Raw genomic sequence first — 22,960 nt, 5'->3', positions numbered from 1 at the left:
TCATTTCAGCCTTTGCTCTACGAAATCCCATCTGTCCCGTCGAGAAATGCTGCCCGTGACACATTCTCCCTTCTGCTCAGGGGCACCCAGCCCTCAGTCTGGCCTGGTCGCTAATTCGGCTTCGCTTATCGGCAGAGAAAGGATGAGGAAAGCAGCTCTGACCCCTAGATAAGGCTCCTTCCCAAACAAGAACTGGCTTCCACTACCACCAGGTAGGCAGCTATTGCTAGTTTACTGCAGGTTGCATTTACATTTCATTTATGCTTCTCAATACCCAGTGCAAAGGACTCTTCAAAAACAAGCGCTGCAGGAAATTGCAAATGAAGAATCTCGTTACCTAATGAATTGGAGCCATTTAGTAAATAACATTTGCCAGCGTAAACCTGGAAGCAGAGCCAGGCTGCTCACTGCAAGACTGCAGTTCCTTCTGCCACAGTTCAAACATAATTAGCTGGGCATCATATCACCAAGATAATGAATTTAAGGAGCCCCCAGCAGATCAGATTTAACTCTACTTCTTCCCCTTCTTTCCAAAAAGACAGTCGGAGACTTTACGTTCCAGATCCATGGGCTTCTTACACTTGAGCTAAAGGAGAACTCCCTCAGCTTGTCCTACTAGGTCTGTAATACTGTCCCCGGTGGAGGAGGGGGGGAGAGCACTAGAGGGTGACATCACTCATTCATACGCTCAAAGCCAGCACATGAGCTCCAGCACGTCAGCAGCAGACAGGAGGAACCCAGGAGTCCGACTCCCACTGCCGTAGCTTGCCTCTGTTGATGGGTGGCTCCATCCCTGTGTCCCAGCAGGAGAAACTGGGCTCCGGGCACATGTCACATGCTCGGTCAGCACTGGGGCTAGCAAGGCAGAGGGGGAATACGCCCCAGACAGTCATCGTCCCAGGGCCGGTCAGAGCGCTTACATCGGTGTTGTGGGCAGCAGACGTTCAGCCGACGAGCACGGACTGATGTGGGGAGATGCGTGTTCTGATGCTGTTACGGATCAGGTCTCAACGACAGAGGCTAAAAGTAGAAAGCACTTAGCAGGCGGAAAAGGAAGCCCAGGCAAAAGCGCTGGGGAACTGACAAGATGCGCTCAGTGCAAGCCATCGCTGAGCTGGCAAGGCAGCTAACGTGCAGCGATCGCGCAGCCTGCCCCAGGGGTGGGGGAACAAGTTCCGACGAAGGAAGGGCTGGTGGCTAATGCACCGGAGCAGGACTCAGGTTTTCCACCGGGATCCTCCAGCCCGACCCACTGCAATGCACAGGCCAGAGACCTGCCCCCAAACAATCCCGAGAGCCGAGCTTTTAGAAACACATCCCACCTTGATTTAAAAACGGTCACTGATGGAGAATCCACCACAGCCCTTGATAAATCGTTCTAATGGTTAATCGCTCTCACTGTTACAAATGTATGCCCTATTTCCAGTCTGAATTTGTCTAGCTTCAACTTCTAGCCCTTGGATTGGGTTCTACTTTCTCTGCTAGACTGAAGAGCCCGTTATGAAGTATTTGTTCCCCACGTAGGCACCTGTAGACTGTAATGAAGTCACCCTGTAACCCTTCTCTTTGTTAAACTAAATGCATTGAGCTCCGTGAGTCTATCACTACAAAGCAGGTTTTCTAATCCATTAATCATTCTTGCAGCTCTTCTTTGAGCCCTCTCCAGTTTATCAACCTCCTTCTTGAATTGTGGGCACCAGAACTGGACACAGGATTCCAGCAGCGGTCACAATAGTGCCAAATACAGAAGTAAAATCACCTCTCTGCTCTTACTGGAGATTCCCCTGTTCATGCATCCCAGGATCCCATTAACTCTTTTGGCCACTGCGTCACACTGGCAGCTCACATTCAGCTGATTATCTACCATGAGCCCCAAATCTTTTTCAAAGTCCCTGCTTCCCAGGATACAGTGCCCCATCCTGTTAGTATGGCCGACATTCTTTGTTCTCAGATGTCCACACATACCTTTATGTGTTTTAATACAGTTATTTGTTTGCTTGCACTCAGTTTACCAAACCATCCAGATTGCGCTGTATCAGTGAACCGGCATCCCCAGTATTTACCACTCCCCCGATTTTTGTGTCACTGGCAAACTTGATCAGTGATTATGTGTTTTCTTCCAGGTCACTGATAAAAACGTTAAATAGCGAAGGGCCAAGACCCAATCCCTGCGGGTTCCACTGGAAACAGACCCTGTCTGATGACAAGTCTCCATTTACAGTTACACTTTGAGACCTATTGATTAGGTGATCTGGGTTTAATGCCCAGCTCTGCCATGGGTTTCCTATGTGATCTTGGGCAAGTCATTTCATCTCTCTGTGCCCTTGCTCCCTGGCTGTACAATGGGGTGATAGCACTGTTCTTCTCTGTCTGGTCTATTCTGGCCCTGATTCAGGAGAAAACTTAAGCACATGCTTAATTTATCAGTGGGATTTAAGAACGTGCTTAAGGGCTTTTGTGAATCAGGGCCTTCGATAACAAACCATTCAGGGCAGGGACTGTCTCACTATGTTTGTCCAGTGCCTAGCACAACGGGGATCTAGGTGCTACAGTCATACAAAGAGCAAGTCCACAAACCCAAAGGGTCAAACACACTATGGTTGGCTGCTTTTCTCCTCTCCTCCCAGCGTGTAGCTGGCATTCGCCAGGCTGAAATGCCAGGAGAGAGGCTGGTCTCCTGGTATCCCCAGATGCCATTTGAGGTCCTGCTCATCATGTCATCTCCAGAGCACTTTGGCAGGTTGGGGTTGGTCCCCCAGCCACCTGGGCTCCTTCCTGTTAAGAGGGAGGGAACTTAGAAGAGCTAATTAAGCACTAGACACCTTAACTTAACCAATGGGCTACTCGCCAATTAGGTGTTCCTCAAGGTGAGCTGGGGTGGTAGAATCTGAACATAGTCATTATTGTCTGCTGGCTTGGGGGCTTGCAGTTATTAACCAGATCTAGGGCCGTGGTTCTCAACCAGGGGCCCTGGGCCCCCTGCGGGGCCGCGAGCAGGTTTCAGGGGGCCCTCCAAGCAGGGTCAGCATTAGACTTGTTAGGGCCCAGGGCAGAAAGCTGAAGCCCCACCGCATGGGGCTGACGCCTGGGGCTCTGAGCCCCGTCGCCAGGGGCTGAAACCAAAGCCTGAGCAATGTAGCTTTGCAGGGGCCCTTGGGGCACGGAACCCCAGGCAACTTCCTTGCTTGCTACCCCCTAATGCCGGCCCCAGCTTTTATATACAGAAAACCAGTTATTATGGCACAGGTGGGCCGTGGAGTTTTTATAGCATGTTGCGGGGGGGCCTCAGAAAGGAAAAGGTTGAGAACTCCTGGTCTCTGGGGGGATTCACTCTGTGGATCCCTCTGCTCATGCTGCGAGCGTCTTTTAAGGGAGAGACAATTATCAAGGTGCCGGAAACAGGCAGCATCCCGGTAAGCTCCCCACCCCGCAGCACTGCTTACTAAGAACCCCAGACACAGTGAGTGCTGGAAGCAGGGGACAGTTCCCCGCCTCTGGTTTTAATTTCACGTCCTGGGAAAAGGCAGAGGAGCTGGGTTTCGGTGGGGATATTACATTACGGGGTCCACAGCGAGGAGGGTTTTGTGCTTGGCTGGGAGGAGGGAATTCGAAACCAGCCAGATTGGATTGCCGGGGGAAGGAGGGGGAGCACTGCTAGCAGACAAAACAAATCTCTTCCCCCCTTAACCAACCCTCTGCAATGCTGGCTACAGGCGTCCCTGGGGCATTTGCAGATAAGACTCCCTTGCTTTCCTCTAAGCTGCAGCTCACTATAAATCTGCCTCCTCCTCCCACACCCCATCCTCCGTCTCCATCCCCGCCCAGCGTTCAGCATCATTAAAAGGAATTTTTTATGGGTGTGATTTCTAATCGAATTTGCTAGACGTTACCTGACCAGGCTTCGGGATGAATTACTAACTGGAACCTCATGGCATTAGGTTGTTCCATGCTCTGTCTGCCCCCCCTCCCCATTCCTTCCCCCGCCCCAGAGAAAGCAGGGCTTTGCCAAGCTCTCAGGACCCGCATCTCTCTCTCTCTCTGAGCCTCTGGCAAAGCTACAGCACTCAGTGGTTTGTAGCGTCACTATAGATCTTGGACTGCAGCTACAAGGGGGTGGAAATTAGCGCGATTCACAGGAACAAAAGCCACCAGTGTATGAGGGAGAGGGGAATAAGCAATTCTGGCATTAAGCTGGGCAAAGTGTGACTGTCTTCCCTGAACCCAAGAGGGACTGCAGCCAGGACAGGAGCTTACAGAGCTGGGCCCCTGGGTTCTAACAGGATTTGGTCTTGCTGCTTGGCCAGGCCCACTGTGCATTGTAACTACGTGCCGCATCATCAGGGGGTTTGCACAGGACAGCGTGTTTGGCCCATGACCATTACAACCCGGGGCCGCTGGCCTGGCAACATCCGGAGCGTAGATGGGAGGCCATTAGTGGCGCTATAACTGGGTTTGGAAGTTGCAAGTCTAGTGCCGTGGCGCACAACACCTAAACATGCAGGGTGGCCACCAGTTCTGGTGCAGAGCCGCCCACGCCCTGCAATGCCCACTCGAGGACAGCATCCGCTTTACGGCGTGTCCAGGCAATTCTGGGGCTAGGCGCCACCCGCTCTCCAGGTTACATTTCCAATTTCAACCGGACCTTTTCTCCTGCCTCTGCCTTGCTGACCTTCTGCCCCCTCCCCTACCTGGCAACTCTGTCAGCCCAGCCAACCCTGGTAGCCCTTGCCCAGACTCCACTGGGATCTTGCCCAGGGATGGCTGCATCTGGCACCAAGCAACAGCTGACACAGCTGTATTCCAAGTGCTCTGTATCTTCACTGCTTTCTCTAACCACTGCCCCACTCTATACCCGTTAATGCAACATCAGAAACATCTGAATCCCTTGCGTCAACACAGAGACCAATGTGAATCTGCCCCCACCCCCCCCCACCCCCGTTTTGGGAAAAGCTGGATGGGAACTTTGTGGCCTGAGTTCAGCACTGATATCCACAAAGCCCAAATTCAGACAGACGCACGCCACAGACGCAGATTAAGGAAACCGGCTGCCCTGCAAAGAATCTGGAATGTAAACCTCTTGAGTGCCTGTTTTGGTCAGCAGTTAAACTGGGGTTTTGCAGGCAGGCAGCTGAATGTCATGCAAAAGGGAACGCCGATCTTCCTGCGTGCTAGGGTAGGCCCCAGGTATTTTGCAGTGCGATGATGCACTATGCACTTGCAGCAGAGAGCTACTGCAGTTAGAGTTGCTATTATGTTCTTCAGACACATGGCTGATCATCCGCATCAGCACCACTGACTGGATGCAGTTACCAACTGACACAAGGAGGCCTGTCCAGAACCCAAGGATCATCAGTGATCTTCCTCCAGGATCCAACAAGAATAAAGGGGCTTTTCACATCTACCTGATTCATCACTTACCCTTCACCGAGGAGATGAGCACCAGTCCCAGTGGGGAGATGGGAATTCAGAACTTCTGGTACAGATCTCACAACGCTACTGGCTCTTCTCTGCAAACCCAGTTAGCCTGCGGGGCTGAATGATGCCATTTTGCATTAGAGCAGCTGCTGTGAAAAGTCTATCCAAAGCCAGTGGTCGGCAGCCAACTGCAAATTAAACCAGCCCAGCTCACTGTGGTGGCAGTCCTTGGTGTGGGTCTGGGAGTAGGTGGCATTTTCCCCCTAGAGATTCAGCAATGAACCAGTGCCCCAAACGGGTGTTTGGAAACTGCTGGATGGCAGGAGGAGCAATCTTTCAGGGAAGATGTGAAACTGAAGTTGGGAGTGGTTGGTTTTTTTTGGTAACAGCTTTTAATCTCAGTGTCCTAGTCAAAAGACACAGTTCCTACATTCCTCCTATTTAAACTCTGTCACGTCAGCTAGCGCGCGCGTTCAGCACCACTTCCACTCCTAAATTAAAAGTGGAAAACTGCTGTGAGCTGTTAAACAGCTGCCATGTTCCACCCCAGAGGTGGCTGCCACTGAGCAATCCCTGCCTAGTTTGAATGAGTGATTCCTAAGCTTGTAAAGAGCTGTAGGATCCTTTGGATGCGCTAGGTGTAGGTTCTTATACACGTATGCACAATGGCTCACAAACAGAGCAATAACTACAACCTGAGATACGGGGTATAAAACAAGGTACAATTCAACTGCCTGCAGAGAAAGTGCTGACTCTGGGAATGCTCCCTGCTGGGAACAGAAAAAAACCCTCTCCTAATACCCAGATCAAACCCACAATGCGATTTCATCAGAGCTGACTGGGGAAAGTCATATGGTCACCACCGACTTTGCAGAATGCTTTTCATCATTCCGCAATCCACACCGCAACGTCCACATGCTGCTGGAAAGGCCAGAGCAAGCAAATCAGGAAACCGACGTGCACAGGGAATCCATCTGTAACAGTCAGGAAGGCATGTAGCAGCAGACAGAGAGGCGTTCCCATGCCGGTGCGAGAGTCGGGGGAAACGGCCAGATGGAGATTCTGGTCCAGACATTAGGTAAGCAGGCATTCCTCTCCCTTGTCAAATCCGTGCTGCTTGGATAGAAACAGCCACTGCTTTTTGCAACTTGGAGATCACACCGATTCTAAAACCTACTTGAATAATCACCAATGTTCCTTAAAGGGGATCCTACCAACGCTAGTTCTCCCAACATTTCACTTAGGCTTGCAAACCCCTTTTATTCTTTATTGGCCGTCTTTGAATACTTTGTGCCTTTGCACCATCCCCTCACCTCAAACGGCAGAAGACCCAGTATTCACACCCAACCCTATAACAACAAATCCATGTCTGCAGCCCGACTCTCAGGAGCAGCCCTACAATAACAAACGAGAAACAACCTTCTTCTCCTACAGCAATAAAATCAAAACCCAGAATGCACAGCATAGCACTCAAGAGCAACCCTAGAACAACCAAAATGTCCACCCTGCCCTAAAGTATGATCCTGCCACAACAAGCCAGTGCCCATGTGATGAAGACAAAAATATTAGCTTCTTAAATGGATACCAGTCTTGGATTTCCAAAAGTTTTAGGGTTTCTAAGACTCATTGAAAACAGGATTTTAAAACCTCCAAAGGACACCTCAACACCATCCTACCAACGTGGGGAGATTTTTGTTTTATGGCGGATCCAATCTGGTTCATTTCTGGAAAAAGTGGTTTTGAAAATTCACGGTTCAGTGGCGGACTCTACAAAGGGACATGGCCAGAGGCAAAACACTCTCCAGTCCATTCTGGGCATAGAGGGGGTACATATGTAACAGCACATTTATAGACTCATAAATATAAGTACTCACCAGTATTTAAGTGCTGCTGGAATTCACGTGAGAGCGAATGGAAACTATCCAATGCACTGGGAGTTCCTAAATGCCCCTGCTCCCCCATTCACCAATCCTCCCTCAATTCCTTCCTACTGCCACTCGGGATAACATTTGCCTTTGCTAATCCTAACAGCTGACCTTTGTGTGCAAGTGACTGTTAGTGCTCTGTGGTCTGTTCCCACGCCCCTGCAAAATTATTAGTAATGGCAGACTGGGCAGCTATGAAGATTTGGACCATCTGTGCTTATGCAGAAGGGGTCTGTGTGTGTGTAAAGTGTGGCTGCGAGAAATGCACGCATGTTGTTCAGGTTGGTTCCCCATCGGTTTGGGCCTGCCCAGAACCTACAGGCTTGTGGGGAAGGGCTCGGCTATCTGGGAAGGTGAAAAGCTACCATGCAATCAAGACGGGGAGAGTGGGGTTGAGATCACCTGCCAGCCTGCACGGGAGGTGGGTGCGCTGAAGGCTGCAGAACGCTGCGTTAGAACACGCCACGTCGGGAGGATGCTTTCCAAGAAAATCACCAATAACATCCTGCTGCAACGTGTCATTCAGTTCCCACCCCCCCAGACTCTGCTCCCGTCAGAAAACGTTAATATCCTACCGCTTTCCCGTGCCATTCCTTTCCCTCTACGTAGATGATGTACGTGCTCTGCCCATATGCACACGGCACACACAATTTTAAGCAGATTAAGGCCCTGATCCAGCAAAGCACTTATGCAGGTGTTCTGAATCGAGGCTAATATATTTAATGCAGCCTCCCTTAATTTTATACAGCACCACAGGCAGGATTTCTTTGTCCCTAGTTCTCTAAGACCCCTGATCAATAACCATGGACCCCAATGTAAGGAGAAGGAAAACTGAGGGCCTGGCCACAGTAAGTATTTGGACACTTGCATTCAGTTCTTGGCTTTGTCATTGTTTCGCTGCATGACCCTGGGCAAGTTACTTCCCCTTCTCTGCCTCAGTTTTCCCATCTGTAAAACAGGGCTAATAAAGGTGTTCAAGCCCATGACCTATCTGATCTCTGAGTTTTAATTTTATTCTAAAAGAAGAATGTAAAAAGTGCATTTTTGATCAAGACTAGGCTGAAATCTTGCCGTATTTTGCTGGGGTCTAGGGCTGGAACTGCCTGTGAAATCTGACTTCCTAAATTGACACAGCAAGTGGCATCTCTGATGGCGAAGTCGAATAGGACTTAAGGATGAAACCAATAGCAGTCTACAGAGGTTGCCCTAAAAACCTATGGAGCTGAATGGAAAATGAGATTCTTTCTGAAAGTTTTCTGAGCCTTCTTATAGAATTTTATGGCAGGGATAGAATTCTCTATTAAGTTATATCAGATGACTCAATAAACTTAGAGAAATGATTGGTTCTCTGTTAAATTCTATCAGACTTTTCCATAAGGGGGAACGTTCTCCTCGTTAATATCACACACCATTCTGCTTCCGAGCAAAACTCTGGGCTGGCTTTTCACTTGGCACAACTCAGCACCTCGCAACGAATAATACATGTTCAGTGAGAAACAGGTGATGGAAAATTACTCCCAAGGAAGCGATGGGGCTAAGTTCCTGAACATGGCTTTAGCATTCAAGAGTGCTTTGTATTGATGGGACATTAACCTAACTTCCACTGTTGCCAGGCAACGGTGAGTTTGATGGAGGGAGCAGTTTTAACAGCTGCCCTTTTACACAGACAAGGGGTCAATTCAGAAGCTTGGTTTTCATTTGGGGGGGAAGAAAGAAGCAGGAAGAAAAGATGCATTATTTGACTAAAAGATCATGGTTTATCATTCACTGTATCCCACCCTCCAGAGTGAAAAAAAATAAAATAAACCTCTTAGATTAGTTTTAAAACCTATTTATATGCTGTTCGTGCAATCTCAGGCCTTTCTTTGCAAGCTGATTTCCTGCTGGTACTTCAGTAAAGAAATGCACACGCTCCAGGTACATTGGCCGTCAGTCACAGGTTTGGGAAAGGTGCATACCGAGTTTCATAAGTGACAACTGTCCCACTGAGGGAACATCTGATTAATTATAACCAGGCGATTAATACAAAGGATAAATAAAACCAGAACTATATTTATTCCCTAAACCAGAAAAATAATGGTTTGGTTTAACAAGATTTTAATAATTAAGGCTGGGATTTGAAAGGCATCTATGGGAATTAATCATCCAAATCCCATTGAAATCATGCACCTTTGAAAGCCGCAAGTCTGTATGCTCAGTAAATAAATAAATAAATAAAACATTACATCACTGTAAAAATGACTCGCTATAAGACAGCCGTCTTTGTGCATCGCCAGAACTCAGCAGAAATGCTCCTCTAACAACTAGTGTGATGCCACTTTAAGGCTCTCTCAAGCTGCTTGGCACAGATTTATGAAGCAAGATAAACTAGAAAATGCACAGTCCCTTTCCAAACCATTTAAATCAACAGCATTCTATTAAAGTCAAATACACAAAACCAGCCACGTTAAAAATTCACAAATTAGTAGATCAGTGACAAGAGAAAGATCTGCCAAGCTACTGCTTTCCCTGGTAGTACTTTCCTTAGCAGTCACTGGGTTTTTTTGCCTGGAGCTGGGTTCAGTGCAGAGAGATTTCGCTCTGCCTCAAAGAGGAACTGATGGGTTTCAAGAAACAGCCCGGGTACTAAAAACAGGCCTGTCTACATTTATGATACTGGCACTGGAGTAGCTAGACTGCTGCAGTCACTCCATTGCAAACCCTCACCTAGACACACTGCACTGATGAAAAGCAGGACGTGCACCACTCTGGCCATTTACTGGATACTAATACAGAAGGGTTCAAATCACACTTCTTTTTCCCTGATGCGCCTGATCACTTAGGTTACCAATTCCAGATCCCCCAGGCTCCAGACGTGCCATAAACACGGGCAATCGTTTCCACACGCTAATGAGTAGCTATACCATAACTTCACAATGGACAGGCAGGTGGCTTTGGATGGATTGTGCCAGTAAAGATGCAATTCTGGCCCCCTCCTTTGGTTGCTGGACTATGAGCAATTTATTATCGAGCAGCAAGATTGGAGAGGGAGCTCCCCTTCTTGCCCCATCACCACCTCTCCTGGCTCCTTTTACCTGCCTTCTACCCTTTCCCCTAGCTCCTCCCTCCACCCTTGGGCAGACTGCAGGCCTGTTGGTTGAGGTGAGCCTGCAAACGTCCCAGCAGAAATGTGCAGAAAAGCCAGGCTGCACAAGCTGGATAAACACGAGGCAGCCGTGGCTAGGAGCGAGAGAAGAAACTCCAAGTCAGCCGCTCCCGAGTTCCAGTCCCAGCTCTGCCTAACTCACCCTGGGCCAAATCACTGGACTGCCTCACTTTCCTCACCTGTAATTCTCGCCCCCCCCCCCGGAGCGCTGACGGGATTGATTAGCTACTGTGGCAAAGCCCTCCTTCAAGGCTAAGCATTACTAGCTACGCAGAGGGGTGGCTTTTTGTCAGGAGGACATGCCTTTAATGGGAAGGCAACCTGATTTTTCACAGCGCCATCACCTCCTTGCCACTTCTCCCTTGGGCAGAACGCAGCAGGGTAGGGGACACAGGTTCGGGGGGCCCCAGAAGCAAAGAGGTGTTTTAACTTCAGCTCCGTCCATCCCTGATGGAGGAAGGCTCTTTGCCTCCTGCAACAGCGGCCCATGACTGACAGCAAGGAGGCTGCCATGCACAAGAGGCCAGCTATCATAGCAATCTCCAGGAACTACCTGGAAAGGCAGCTTATTCAGCTGCCCAGTGGCGTGTGGTGGCCAAAGTTAAGATCAGGTAGGTGCAGATTTACTACCAAGATGCTGCCTAGCCCGGAAAACGTACGTGTGTATTCTCCCCCCAATGGCTCAGCTCTATAAACACTGATTTCTTTGCGGGGGGTGGGGGGGGAGGAGGAGGAGTCTTTCCATCATGACCCACCATTTCTCTTCATTTAAAGGGCCATCACGATGACTGCTTTGTTCTGGACACGCACGCCAGAACAATTGATTATTCACTTATCCTAACAAGCCAGGGCAATGCCTACCAATGACCTGCTGTTCAGATCAGAGTGTGTTTAAAAAAAAACAAAAAAACCAACCACCTCTTGCACTTCTCTGGCATATTAACTCCCGATGAATCCCGCACCCCTTTGCAAATTAAATAGAGGAGAATCCCTTCTTCCTCACGATGAAATGCAGCTGCCTCTAGAGTGGAACGCAGCAGCTAACAGTGCATCCCAGTCTTGGGGAGGACAGGAGGCATGCTTTTTCTGACTGAGCCACTCCCAGAGCTGGGGGTTGATGGAGGTAGAATTTAAAATGTCTAAACTGGAATAGATCAGGATGACAAGGGCTAGAATCCCTACTTTGGGGAAAACATGCCAGGGAATGTTTAATGAACACAAGTGGCCATGGCCTCTGCCTTACACTCAACCCAAGAGTCTGGCAGTTCAGTGCCATGATAGCAAGAGAGACTGCCATCCACTGAGACGCCAACACCAACCCAGAAACACCCTGTTTCTCCTCCCTGGGTCTCTCATGTATGGATCACACCCATAGAGGGCTTAGAGTGTCTGACCCAGATGGGACAGCTACAGTCATTGATCTTTTACTATTCTATGAGCATGGGTGCAAACAAATCTCCATTTTCTTCTCTTTTCAAGGCGTCAGTTTTTTAAAACGTGGTTTATGGAACAAACCCAAATCTCTCAGTGCTCTAAAGCTTGGATCTCAGCACTTGGCTGACCCTTCCCAGTGGCCTAAAACGGATCACCCTGCAAGTGAGCCTGCTGTACTCATCCTGTGCCACCATGCCTAAAAGGGTCACCACAAAGCTAGGAGATGGCCAGGGCCTCCCCCTTTAACTACCTCGCTTGCAAGCTGCAAGGCTGGACAGCTAGCAATGAAGGAGGGCATGCATGCTGCAGTGATGTCTGAAGCTTACACCACACAGGATCAGTCCCTTATTTTGCTCCACAGTCATCTTGGCCAAAGTCGGAGATGAAGAAATCTGCATGCAACACTTGGGGAATCTCACAGACAGGTTTGGCTCAAGTGCCTCACTCTAAACCTACGAGTGAGATGGAGTTGGCAGAGGGAACGCAATATGGCTAATTCACTAAATACTTAATGCAAGCAAGACTCATGCGGAAGTAATAACAATCTAGCACAGCTTTACAGAGGCCACAAGGAATGGGCACAGTGCTCCAGTTTCAATTCTTGACCTTAATGAGTGGTACATTACTGACCAGAAAGGAGAGTTTTTTAAGATGGCTTTGATCCTTAAAAACTGAAGCTAATCCCCTGTAAACCAGTGGTTCTCTGCCTTCTCAGCTGTATGGCAAGGAGGAGTTAGGGAAATGCTCCATCCGGTGAGAACAGCGCATGTCCTTCCATTAGCAGACCAGAGGATGCAAAGAGCCAGAGTCAAGTCAAGTTTAATGGCTCCCGGCAATGTGGCATTCGATACTGACCAGGGAGGGCAGGAATGACACAACATGTCACTGCATCTGCCTGATCCACACTCCATGGTGGGCCAGGCAGCCAGTGTGTCTATTCAGCTTGCTCACACGTGGGCTGCTGCTTTCAGTCCCCTTAGTTTCCAGTCTTAGGCTGCTGGCAAGGGGAGAGAACAGTGGGCTATTGGCAAGCTGCAGTTGGTGGTCTCTCAGAAGAAGCAGTAGGCAATCAAGTGTATGGTCAACAAAGTGCCTGACAGGGCTGAGGGCCACGTGGGTTCTTACCTGTATTCATAGTGATGTGACATGAAACCAGAAGAGGGTCGGATGTCTGCCTGGGCCAGGGTTTTAATGGGAGATTTGAAAGGCTTTTCAGAGCTGACTGAGCGGAAGGTGCTGAAGTCATGGGTCCCTAGGAGGGAACCCGCTGCTTCCTGCATGGCAGGAACATTCAAATGGCTGGAACAAAATGGAGAGAGATACATCAGAGCAAGAAGGAAGGTCTGAGGGGGGGGTCTGGAAGCAAGGGAAGGTTCTGCACAACCATGTCTTTTGGGCGGGGGGGGGGGGGGGCAGAAGAATAAATTTCTAAGAAGTATCCAAGTCCAAGCCCCAGATTCAGACACTCTAGAAAAAAACTGAGAGGGGCGAGTAGAGGGTGGGGAACTCCCATATTGCAAATGGCCCCCTACTTTTAATGGCCCAAACCAAAACACATGGTGTTCCAAACCCTAATCCAGATGTGAATTCTGTTCACCTCTAAGGACCTACTACTGCAAAGGTTTACGCAAGGCAGTATCTATCAAAGAACTTCTAGATCTCTCATGACTGCAATCTCTGATCACCTGCATGAAAGTTACCGCCCTGAAAAAAACAAACTAAAAATCCTCCCTGGAGGATGAGGTTCTGATAAATTAAAATGGAAATTGCAGAGACACAAGGACAATTATCTAAACCAGGCATTTGGAATAGCCTGCTACAAGCAAGCCAACCCGCAGGTGTAACAGACTAGAGATGGAAGAGGAACTGGCAACAGCACAAGTTCAAGGCACTGCAAATTCTCAATGAACAGATAGTGTAAAGGGCAAAAAGTAAAGTTAAGATTGCTAGTTGCCATTCACATTTAATAACCCAAAACGTTTCAAGGTGGTAGATCTTCTTTTAAGGTTTTTTTATGGAAAAAATGGTGGGTTTGTTTTTGAGAGTCCTTCCCTCCCAACAGAAATCACCACAGGAAATGTCCATTTTTGATTAAATGTTGGGGGTTTTTTTGTCAGAAACCCACAAAAATGGTGTGGCTTTTGGCTGAACATTTTCAGTTTTTCAACAAAAGCCCCAACACTTTTGAAGAAAAACTTCAAAACAGTTTTCCATTTTTGTGGAAATTTTTCACAGGAACAAAAAGGATTTCCCAACTAGCTCTAAAGGTGGTCCTGGGAATACAGAAAGGAATCTGGTTTGGGGATTTTTAAACTGACGGTGTCCCCTTTAAAATATATATTTACGGATTTAGGGCTGATGCTGCTTTCCACTGAAATCAGTGGGAATTTGCTTTCTGGATTTTGTTAGAGTAAGAATCAGTCCAGTTAGTAAATTGCCCCCCACTCAGCGTTTGGTACAGTCTGTCTTTACCCACTGTGTGGTATTGTCCTTTGAGAAAATTAACTGCAACATCTGGGCTAAATTACATGTCATTTCACAAAGCTTGAGATTAGGGTTTATGGTGTGTGCAACATATAATTTTGCAGTTTTAAGTTGTTTTCCCCCTCCTCAGCCCACAAAAAAGAACGCACATATTTACCATTAGGACAACATAAGTTTGATTTCTCTGCTGGGACCATTTGTGATTGTTTTGCTGGCTTTATAAGAATACATGTAATGAAAAATGTCAAGTTATTCCATTAGTGGTGATAAAACTATTGTAACTGACTTTGAAGTTATAAAACTGTTTTACTATAATGTGATTGGAAAAACTCCAAAAACCCCAATATTCTTGAATGTATATTTATGATAGTATATGATAGTAAAAAAGAATGAGGATAGCTTGACATTGTTTTATTCTTTAACTAACAATTTATAGTATCTTAAAGCTTGAAACTGACATCCTGTTTCTTTACTAAAATATTTGTATCCTCCATTGCACGTATGCTGCTATATTACTAAAGGGTTGTTTCATAGGTACCAATCTGCAACAACTGGCTTGCTATTCCAAGATTGTTTACGAGCACTGGGCAACGCAGACTGGTTTGTTTTTGTAGGGTTGCATATGAATGATTGGCACCTGCGTTCATTCATTATTTGAACACACAGCATTGTAGAATGTGACCAGGGAGAAGAATTATATGGATTTGCGAATGGGGGCAAGAAAAAAAAACATTGAGCTGTCAGGCTTGATGGGACTGTACAAAGCAGACTATCTGTAACTCTAAAATCTGCAAGGTAATGGGTTTCTGCACATTTGTTTCTTGTTGGATAACTGCGCCCTAGATTGTCAGAGTTAACTTGCTGTACAGAAAAAAGTCTCCATTTTAGATGCTTCTCACTCTCTACAGAGGATGCAAAAAGTTTGCTCCATTGCGAGTTTCTGGCTTTGGCAGCGCAGAGAACGTCAGTCACAGATGCACTCCTTTATGGCTCAATCACTGCAGATCTGCTATTGGCTGTAAGCCAGCTAGGCCATTGCAGTTATCCCAGATCTCACTGAAGAAAGGATGGACAGCCAGATTCACAGCGGCAGTAAGTCAGCGTGGTTCCAATGACTTCATTCGACAAAACTGACTTACACTGGCTGGGGATCTGGTCTCACACCTGGAAATTTAGGGCTTGTCTACACAGGAACACTCAGGAAAGTGAATCCAAATTAACTAATGGTGTGAATTTAAAGTGTATTAGTTAAACCACATTAAACCCATTACCATATTAAATTATTCAGAATTAAAGTGGACTTAATTCCACTTAGTTTAACTCACTTTGAAACTTAAAAAACAAAAACAGAAAAACATCTCCATAATCCAATAAAGGGGATTTTCCTGAAAACTTCGGTTAATTAAATAAACTTACTCTCCCTTCGGAGCCCAGCACAGATCCCTTTCAAACACCGGTATTTGGGAATGGTGAGAGCAGCCTGTCACCAGCCGATAAACATAGGTTCTTGACAGTGCAGAGAAGCGTGCGTGGAAGTTATCAGACACCCGATAGGCACTCAGAATGCTGTTAGGAAAGAAAAGTTGGGATCCTTTTTAACCCACTGGTTTAAGCCTGGTCACTACCTGGATTGGCGACCTCCAGAATTACACACACAACAGACTTCTCTAGGAAGCTCCTCTGATGATTCCCTAGTTACCACCCATCCCTTTGATCTGATAACAAACCAATGCTCTAGCATGGAACTTGGGGTCACTGTGGATTTGTGTTGATTAGGATAGAAAAGGAGACTGTATGCTTCAACTCAACTGGCTAGCACTTGGTAAAGTCTACACACCCCGACTACCCACCCTAGAGTTTTAGACTGTGTTAGCCATCACTTCTAGCATACCTTTAAATCCCAGACAAAAGCAAGCCTGTGTCGCTGTAGGAGGTATCTTTAGAATGAGACACAACTGAGGTTCTGACCCCTTGCAGTTATTAACAACCCCAGAGCTTTTTTTGCAAGAACAGGGAGGTAACCTTGGTGTCCTGACCTAGGTTCCAACCTGAGTAATTAATTCCTGCCACCCTTAATTCCCTTTCAGTTTCAACTGAAGGGTGTATCTTAAACTCATGTGTTGCTGAGCACTGCTAAACAGCTGCTCCATTCCGCCTTAGCAGTAGATGTGGAATGCAAAATGGTGTACATCTAAATATGCATAAAGTATTCTCTCCCCTTAAGGGGGGTGGGTGTGTGTGTCAGAGAAAGTTTTGCAGGAGTAAGACAAGCAGGAGTTTGTTCACGGTTTGCAGAAATGCTGTGGGATAAAATGTACTATACAAATGTAAGATATTATATTATGCTACATTATGGCTAGCATCAACCACAGCAGGGCCACTAGCTCTTCAGTGGCTGGTGCAAATGTCAAGGGACGCATAATGGGGTTTGTTTTGTGTTTTTTTGCAAGAATTCACTATATACTTACCAGTTTCTTTGGTATCCTTAGTATGTTACACAAAACATAGATCATGATTAACTCTGTTGCTACTGATGTGGATTTAAAAATTAAATCTTTCTGCACCTTCCCCACTATCCTGCAACTCCCACTGTCATGCCTAGATCACACGAATGATGGCAAGAGAACCATGCTCTCCCCCACCAGGTCCCTTCACAGCAGAGCTCTGCAATGAATGAATAAATCTTAGAGTTGATGGATTTTACCCCAGGTTGAGCACATCCACACTGACTTTCATGCAAAGATTATAGCCACAAGGTGAATCCTAAGTAGCGATCGCTGTGTGGAAGCTGGCCAGACTGCTACGAATCAGTTTGGCGTGGGGAAATCCACATGGGGGTGGCTGTGATGCACAGGTGCAGGGCCATCAATCGCCTCCTGCTATGAAGGACTGTGACTCTGGGCAATGTGCAGGACATAATGGATAGATTTGCAGCAAAACTTTCTCACTTTCGCTTCGGAGTCAGAGAGCAGGATGGCAGCCCGGGGAGGGGTGGGGGTGAGGTGGCACTGGGGTATCAGTACGACCACATCGGGCTGTTCTGAATACTGGTACCATTTTCCACAGGCAGTAAACTGAAGGTAACTGAGGCTGCAAGGGAGCAGCTCCTGCATGCATCTGGCTGCAGACTGGATCTGCATGCTGCCAGCCTGAATGCTGCAACGGTGCCTTCTGAAGTAATTGCCGAGTGCCATGGCGAAGCGTCCTACCGCAGGGAAAGAAACAAAGCAGCCCTCCCAAGAAACCTTCAGCAGAGGATTGCAGATTAGCTCCAGGAAAATTTCCTAGAGATCTCTATGGAGGATTCACGGGACACCCCAGAGTGCATAAATTAACTGTTCACCAGGGCCCCCTCTGCCTCGCTGCACAGGGGAATGAGAAGCAGATAGCAACTGACCCTGTGTTGGTTATTTCACGACCTCATCTAGCCTGGTTAAAAAAAGCCGTACATGGGCAGATGTGTCCCTGCTGTACTTAAGCAAACGGAGGACTTACCAGAGCTTCCCTCCCCTGCATCAGGCTCACCAGAGCTCGACTGCTGGGATTGGCTAGACTGCTCAGGAGTCAAAAAGAGATTCTGGCTCCTTACACCACCGGTTCTCCCTGTCACCTGTCCCCATCCTCCTCTGCCTCCATTTCCTCATCCTCAGAGTTCATTCCAGTGGGCCAGTGACTCCAGCCCCCCCACAAAATATCCATGGGGCTCTTGACCATGCAGGTGGGGCTGCTGCCGAGGACGGCGTGCAGCTCCTTGTAGGAGCGGCACGTTTGTGGCTCTGCAACAGAGCAGCTATTTGCCTCCCTGGCCTTCTGGTACGCCTACCCCAGCTCCTTGATTTTTACACGGCCCTGCTGCGCATCCCTGTCGTAGTCCTCCTCCACGCCCCGAGCAATCTGGCGGTAGATGTTGAACTTCCTACAGCTAGCGCGGAGCTGGGACTGCACAGCTTCCCCTCCCCACATACCCAGGAGATCCACCTCCTCTGGGCGTTTGCTGCCCAACGCTGGCATGGTCAGCTGGGCAGTTCCTATGTTAGCTCTCCACACCGAGCAAACAGGAAGAGCCATTTCATAAGTGCCTGGGGCGTTAAAAGGGGAGGGGCGTATAGCTGCATAGCTGGCTGCAGGACAGCAGGGTTCAAACCGGTTACCAGTGCGGTGAAGGTGGGACACCTCCTGGAGGTCACCGAGGACGCCGTGAGCAATGCAGTGTCTGCATCAACACTGTGTCGCCCTAACTACGTCGCCCGAAGAGCTCCGCCTCTCCTGGAGGCGATTTTGTTCCATCAGCGTAGCGAGCGAGTTAAGGCGGCAGGAGGAGCATTGGAGCGTAGGCACCTCCACAGTTAGGTTGACGTAAGGCAGCTTACGTTGACCTAACTCGGTACCGTAGCCTGGGGCTCAAAGGCTTAGGGACACCCAGAGCGTAAGACTGCATCCCTGACCATCTTGGTTAATAGTCATTGATGGACCTACGCACCATGAACTTATCTAGTTCTTTTATGAATCCAGTTTTACTTTTGGCCTTCACAGCATTCCCTGGCAAGGAGTTCGACTTCCACAGGCTGACTGTGCACTGTGAGAAGAAATACTTCCTTTTGTTTGTTTTAAACTTGCTGCCTATTAATTTAATTGGATGACCCCTGGTTTGTATGTTATGTGAAGGGGTAAACAGCACTTCCCTGGGGGCTTTAATGAGTCCCCTCCCATGCTTACAGTCAAGCATGAACTCGAGTGCCTTCCTGAATCGGGGCCCTGAGAAGGAAGGTCCTTCCAGTCATGGCCCACCTGGATACCCAAGGAGCACAATCCTCGCTAGCTCTTTCTGAAGGCTGTTACTCAGCTCACTGCAGCAGATGGAGATAGCAGGAAACTAGGTCACTCCCCCACCCCCCCAAGACAGACACGACTTTGCCGCAGTCGGGTGGAAATGCAGGGAGCACGTTGCTGCCTCTTAGACTGATTCTGCAGCCAGCAAGATGAGCACGTGGACTGCATTTAAGAGACCTCCACGAAATCACAAGCTCTTGTGTATTCAGAGGAAGGGCGCTAGGACAAAGTTATCCCCGGCGCAGCTCCATGGACTTCAGAGCCGTTACACCGGTGAAGAACTTGTCCGTTTCCTACACTCCCTTATTTTCTATTTTAATCCAGGTAGAGGAGCCTCTGTGAGAAGCTGCCATGGCGATGGGGCTACCTTGGTTTAAAACAGAGGGGGGCCACAGATTACAGCGGGGGGAAGCAGGGATACAGCTCTTCCTCCTCTCTCTGGCTTTAGGGAGCAGTGCCCACGACCCTGTTAGCTCCTCCACTTCTTTCCACCTATTTAAGCCACTGGAGGCAAGAGGTTATACTGAAGTGCTTCCCGCAAAGGATGCTTCGCCTTGGAACTCAATTCCCCTCTTGGTCCAGCTGAGCACAGATTTGTTATCCTGCAGGGACAGGCCGAAGGATATTGCCCCATGGGCTTTTGGAAGAGGCCGAGGTGTGGAAGGGAAAGGTCATTATCCTCTTCTGGCAGGTGTGACTCTAACCAAGGTGGGCCGCCCCTCTGCGGAATGCAGGGGTCCTTACAGTGCCGGGGGCCCTTTGCATTAGGTATGGGGTGCTCTGAACCTGGCATCTGAGGAGGAATGAGATCAACAGCCGTTAAAAAACCCAGGTGCCTATCAAGAGCAAATATTTGAGCAACAAACGGATTTACAAATATTTTTCTTGTGCCCTGGGGGTTTTGCCAGCTGGAGTGCCCGCTGATCCTCTCCCCGACTGCCATGGAGTGGATCAGGAAGGATCACGGAGTTGAAGGACTCAATGCAGTTTTCCTGTAACAAGCCTCATCTGACCCCAGTACCATAATTAAATGTTCCATTTATTCCCCCCGCACGCACACACACTCTGCAAGCATGCAGTTCCCCTGGAGCCTTCCTCATCAATGCTCATCTACTTATTAGGAAATAATCACCCTTGTATGCACTCCAATAGAGCGGCTCTTTCAAAAAAGAAATATATTTATGCACACATGATTCTTCTGTGTACACATTATTTCTTGCCTCGCACACTCAGCGTAGTGAGAGCTACAGATCTTTTAGAGCTAGGAATGTCTTTCCACAATGTAGTCCCCTCAGCTTCCCTCCTTGCTTCATTTCAGTCACTCCTAGAGCCCATTTCAGCAGCACGGCCTGCAAAAACCATGCTTGGCACTGACAAAGTCGGGATTTCCAAAGGAATTTAGGTCCCTTGGTTACCTAGGCTGGGATTTCTCCAACGACATAAAAGATGGAGTCATCAAAATAAGTGTACTTCTTGCAACCACAAAATCATAGACCTGTAACCTGGCTCCTTTCCACCCCTCCCATCCTTCCAGGAGTGAATTGTCTCCTCTCTACCAAGTCTGTCTTTCAGACTGGGACTAGAGCTGGTTTGAAAGAGTGGGGGAGATGAATTTGTTTTTTCCCAAAAATATTCCAAACTTCTGAACATTTCAAGCAGCTCGAGCAGCGAGCCCTTCTCAGAACCCTGCCGTGTACGTGCGGTCTACGGTGCACAAAGCAAACTTGTGACTGATTTGCAACACCCCACCTTTATTGCTTATGCCTCTGACCCTGCAAAGGGAATTATACACCTGCTTGGGAGCCCTGCAGAAGTCAATCGGACTTTATGCAGGAGGTTGGCAGAGCAGGATCAGCCCTGGGCCCAGTGCCTGGCGATGTTTGCCGGATACAGCGCTTAGGCATGATCGGTACAGGCTAAACCCACATGGTAAGAGAACTCCACCTACTGACAGGAACTGAATTATGACTATTTATCTGTATTACCGTAGCACCACAGAGAAGGACCCCATTGTGCTAGGCGCTGTACAAACACAGAACAAAAGGACAGTCCCTGCTCCAGAGGGTGGACAATGACATATAAGTCAACAGAAGGGGGAACACAAGGAAACAATGAGGCATTACTGGGCTGTGGTTTCCGCACCCCAGAAGCCTAACCATTGTGAAGTTGTTTGGAGGCATCAAGGCAGAGAAGAATTCTGAAAGTGATAATGGGGCGGGGGGAGGGGAGGGGCGTTGGTAGATGTTTATGGGACGCTCCTCCCACGAGGGAGGGGCAAACCCACTGACCAAGTTTTTCAAGAGTAACTGGTGATTGGTAGCACCTCAGTCTGTGGGGGATCCACTTGAGATGCCGTAAAGGGACCCGATATTCAGAAGGCAGGTGCTCAGCACTGTCTGAAAACCAGACCCCACATCTCAAGTGGATGGTACAAAAATCACTCGTTACTGTGAAAGCCTTGGCTGTGTTCTCCTGCGCTCTGATTCAGAGAGGTACTACCTTCCACTGGTGATACAGAGGAAGCAAAAGTGATTCTTAAAGATCCCAACAGAATCTGTATGGAAGCAATATTTTATTAGCAGATCCTGCGAACACCCTGGGGGAACCAAATACTTGACTTCCTTCACTTTCATCTGACATTAATGTTTATTTTGCTAGGTCTGTCATTAATCCAGAAGCAAATAATAAGCAAATATGGAACTGAAACCAGAAACAAAAGGAATACAAGTCAATTTTCCTGCCATGATTCCATCACTCTGACAAAATGCCAGCAAATATTCGGCGGGTAGCCATCCTACAGTCGCTGGGGAGAGGAGATGTCTTTAACAGATCTTCTCCATCTATGTGGTACATACTGGATCTGCGTGGGCGAGATCCTTTAAAATGTGCCTTGCAGCCCTAAAGTAATGCAAGACTGAGTCGAGATGTGGCAGTTGCTAAGGGACTGCAACCAGACTAGCTTTTGGGGAATAACAGGATCATTGGGCATGTAAAATCCCTATAAAGCAGATAATGCGCAAGGTACCACTGCCATAGGGATAGGAGCCACAGAATACAAACACAAGAATGCCCTTAGGTCCTCTGAGTTTTTGCCCAGGGCGCAGCAAGGTGCAAGGGTTAGCCGAGACTGTGGGCAGGCACAAGCGAGAGTTGGGGGTGGCAGGGGGGGGGAAGGATGCGCTGGGACAGAGGGTGGGTTTCAACCTCTTCTGCGATGGGTTAGGAATTCCTCACGCATGTCTCCAGCTCCAGAGCGTGGGTTTTGGTGGAGCATCATCTGGGGATGATGCAGCTGCAGCCAGTTTTGTGGAGGGGAAGATCAGATGAGAGATTAGACCCATCACATGGCATATGGGAGAGCTCTACAGAAGGATATTACTGCTGATAATGCAGCCAGCCAGCATGGAATCTTGTTTCCCTTCCAAACTCTATCGACAATCATATGCTTTCACAAAGACCATCCCCCCCACCCACTTCCCCAATCTCAACCACATGAAAGTGCCGAGTTTTCTGTTCAGCATTAGGAGGGAATTTTTTTCAGCAGAGTAATATTGACAGAGGGAGAGTGGCGGTTGCTGAGTCCGCTCCGTCTCATGCCCGTCACCAATTCCTTAATATGAAGCAGACGGACGGTTTTGAAAAGTACAGCAAGGGGAAGCAGCACCAACCCGAGTTCCTCTAAACCCAAACCCTCTAACCGATCAGAGCCACAGTGTCACTGGTTAAA

At 48.2% G+C, this 22,960-nt stretch overlaps 1 protein-coding gene across 4 annotated transcripts in view; it reads right to left on the bottom strand.

The window, feature by feature from the left end:
* PUSL1 (pseudouridine synthase like 1) overlaps positions 1-22,960 on the bottom strand; it is a 65,571-nt gene that overhangs the window by 17,034 nt on the left and 25,577 nt on the right. For all 4 annotated transcript variants that reach the window (XM_084651974.1, XM_084651975.1, XM_084651976.1 and 1 more), the window contains exons 4-5: positions 15,820-15,969; positions 13,045-13,218 (exon numbers count right to left, since the gene is read on the bottom strand). In XM_084651974.1, the coding sequence (XP_084508100.1) occupies positions 13,045-13,218; positions 15,820-15,969 (324 nt within the window). The remainder of the gene's footprint in view (positions 1-13,044; positions 13,219-15,819; positions 15,970-22,960) is intronic.

This window comes from Lepidochelys olivacea (assembly GCF_965140295.1).
Source record: "Lepidochelys olivacea isolate rLepOli2 genome assembly, chromosome: 18".
In the NCBI taxonomy this organism is placed as follows: Eukaryota; Metazoa; Chordata; order Testudines; family Cheloniidae; genus Lepidochelys; species Lepidochelys olivacea.
Note: the sequence above shows the minus strand (reverse complement) of the source record. Positions and strands in the feature narration are given on the sequence as shown.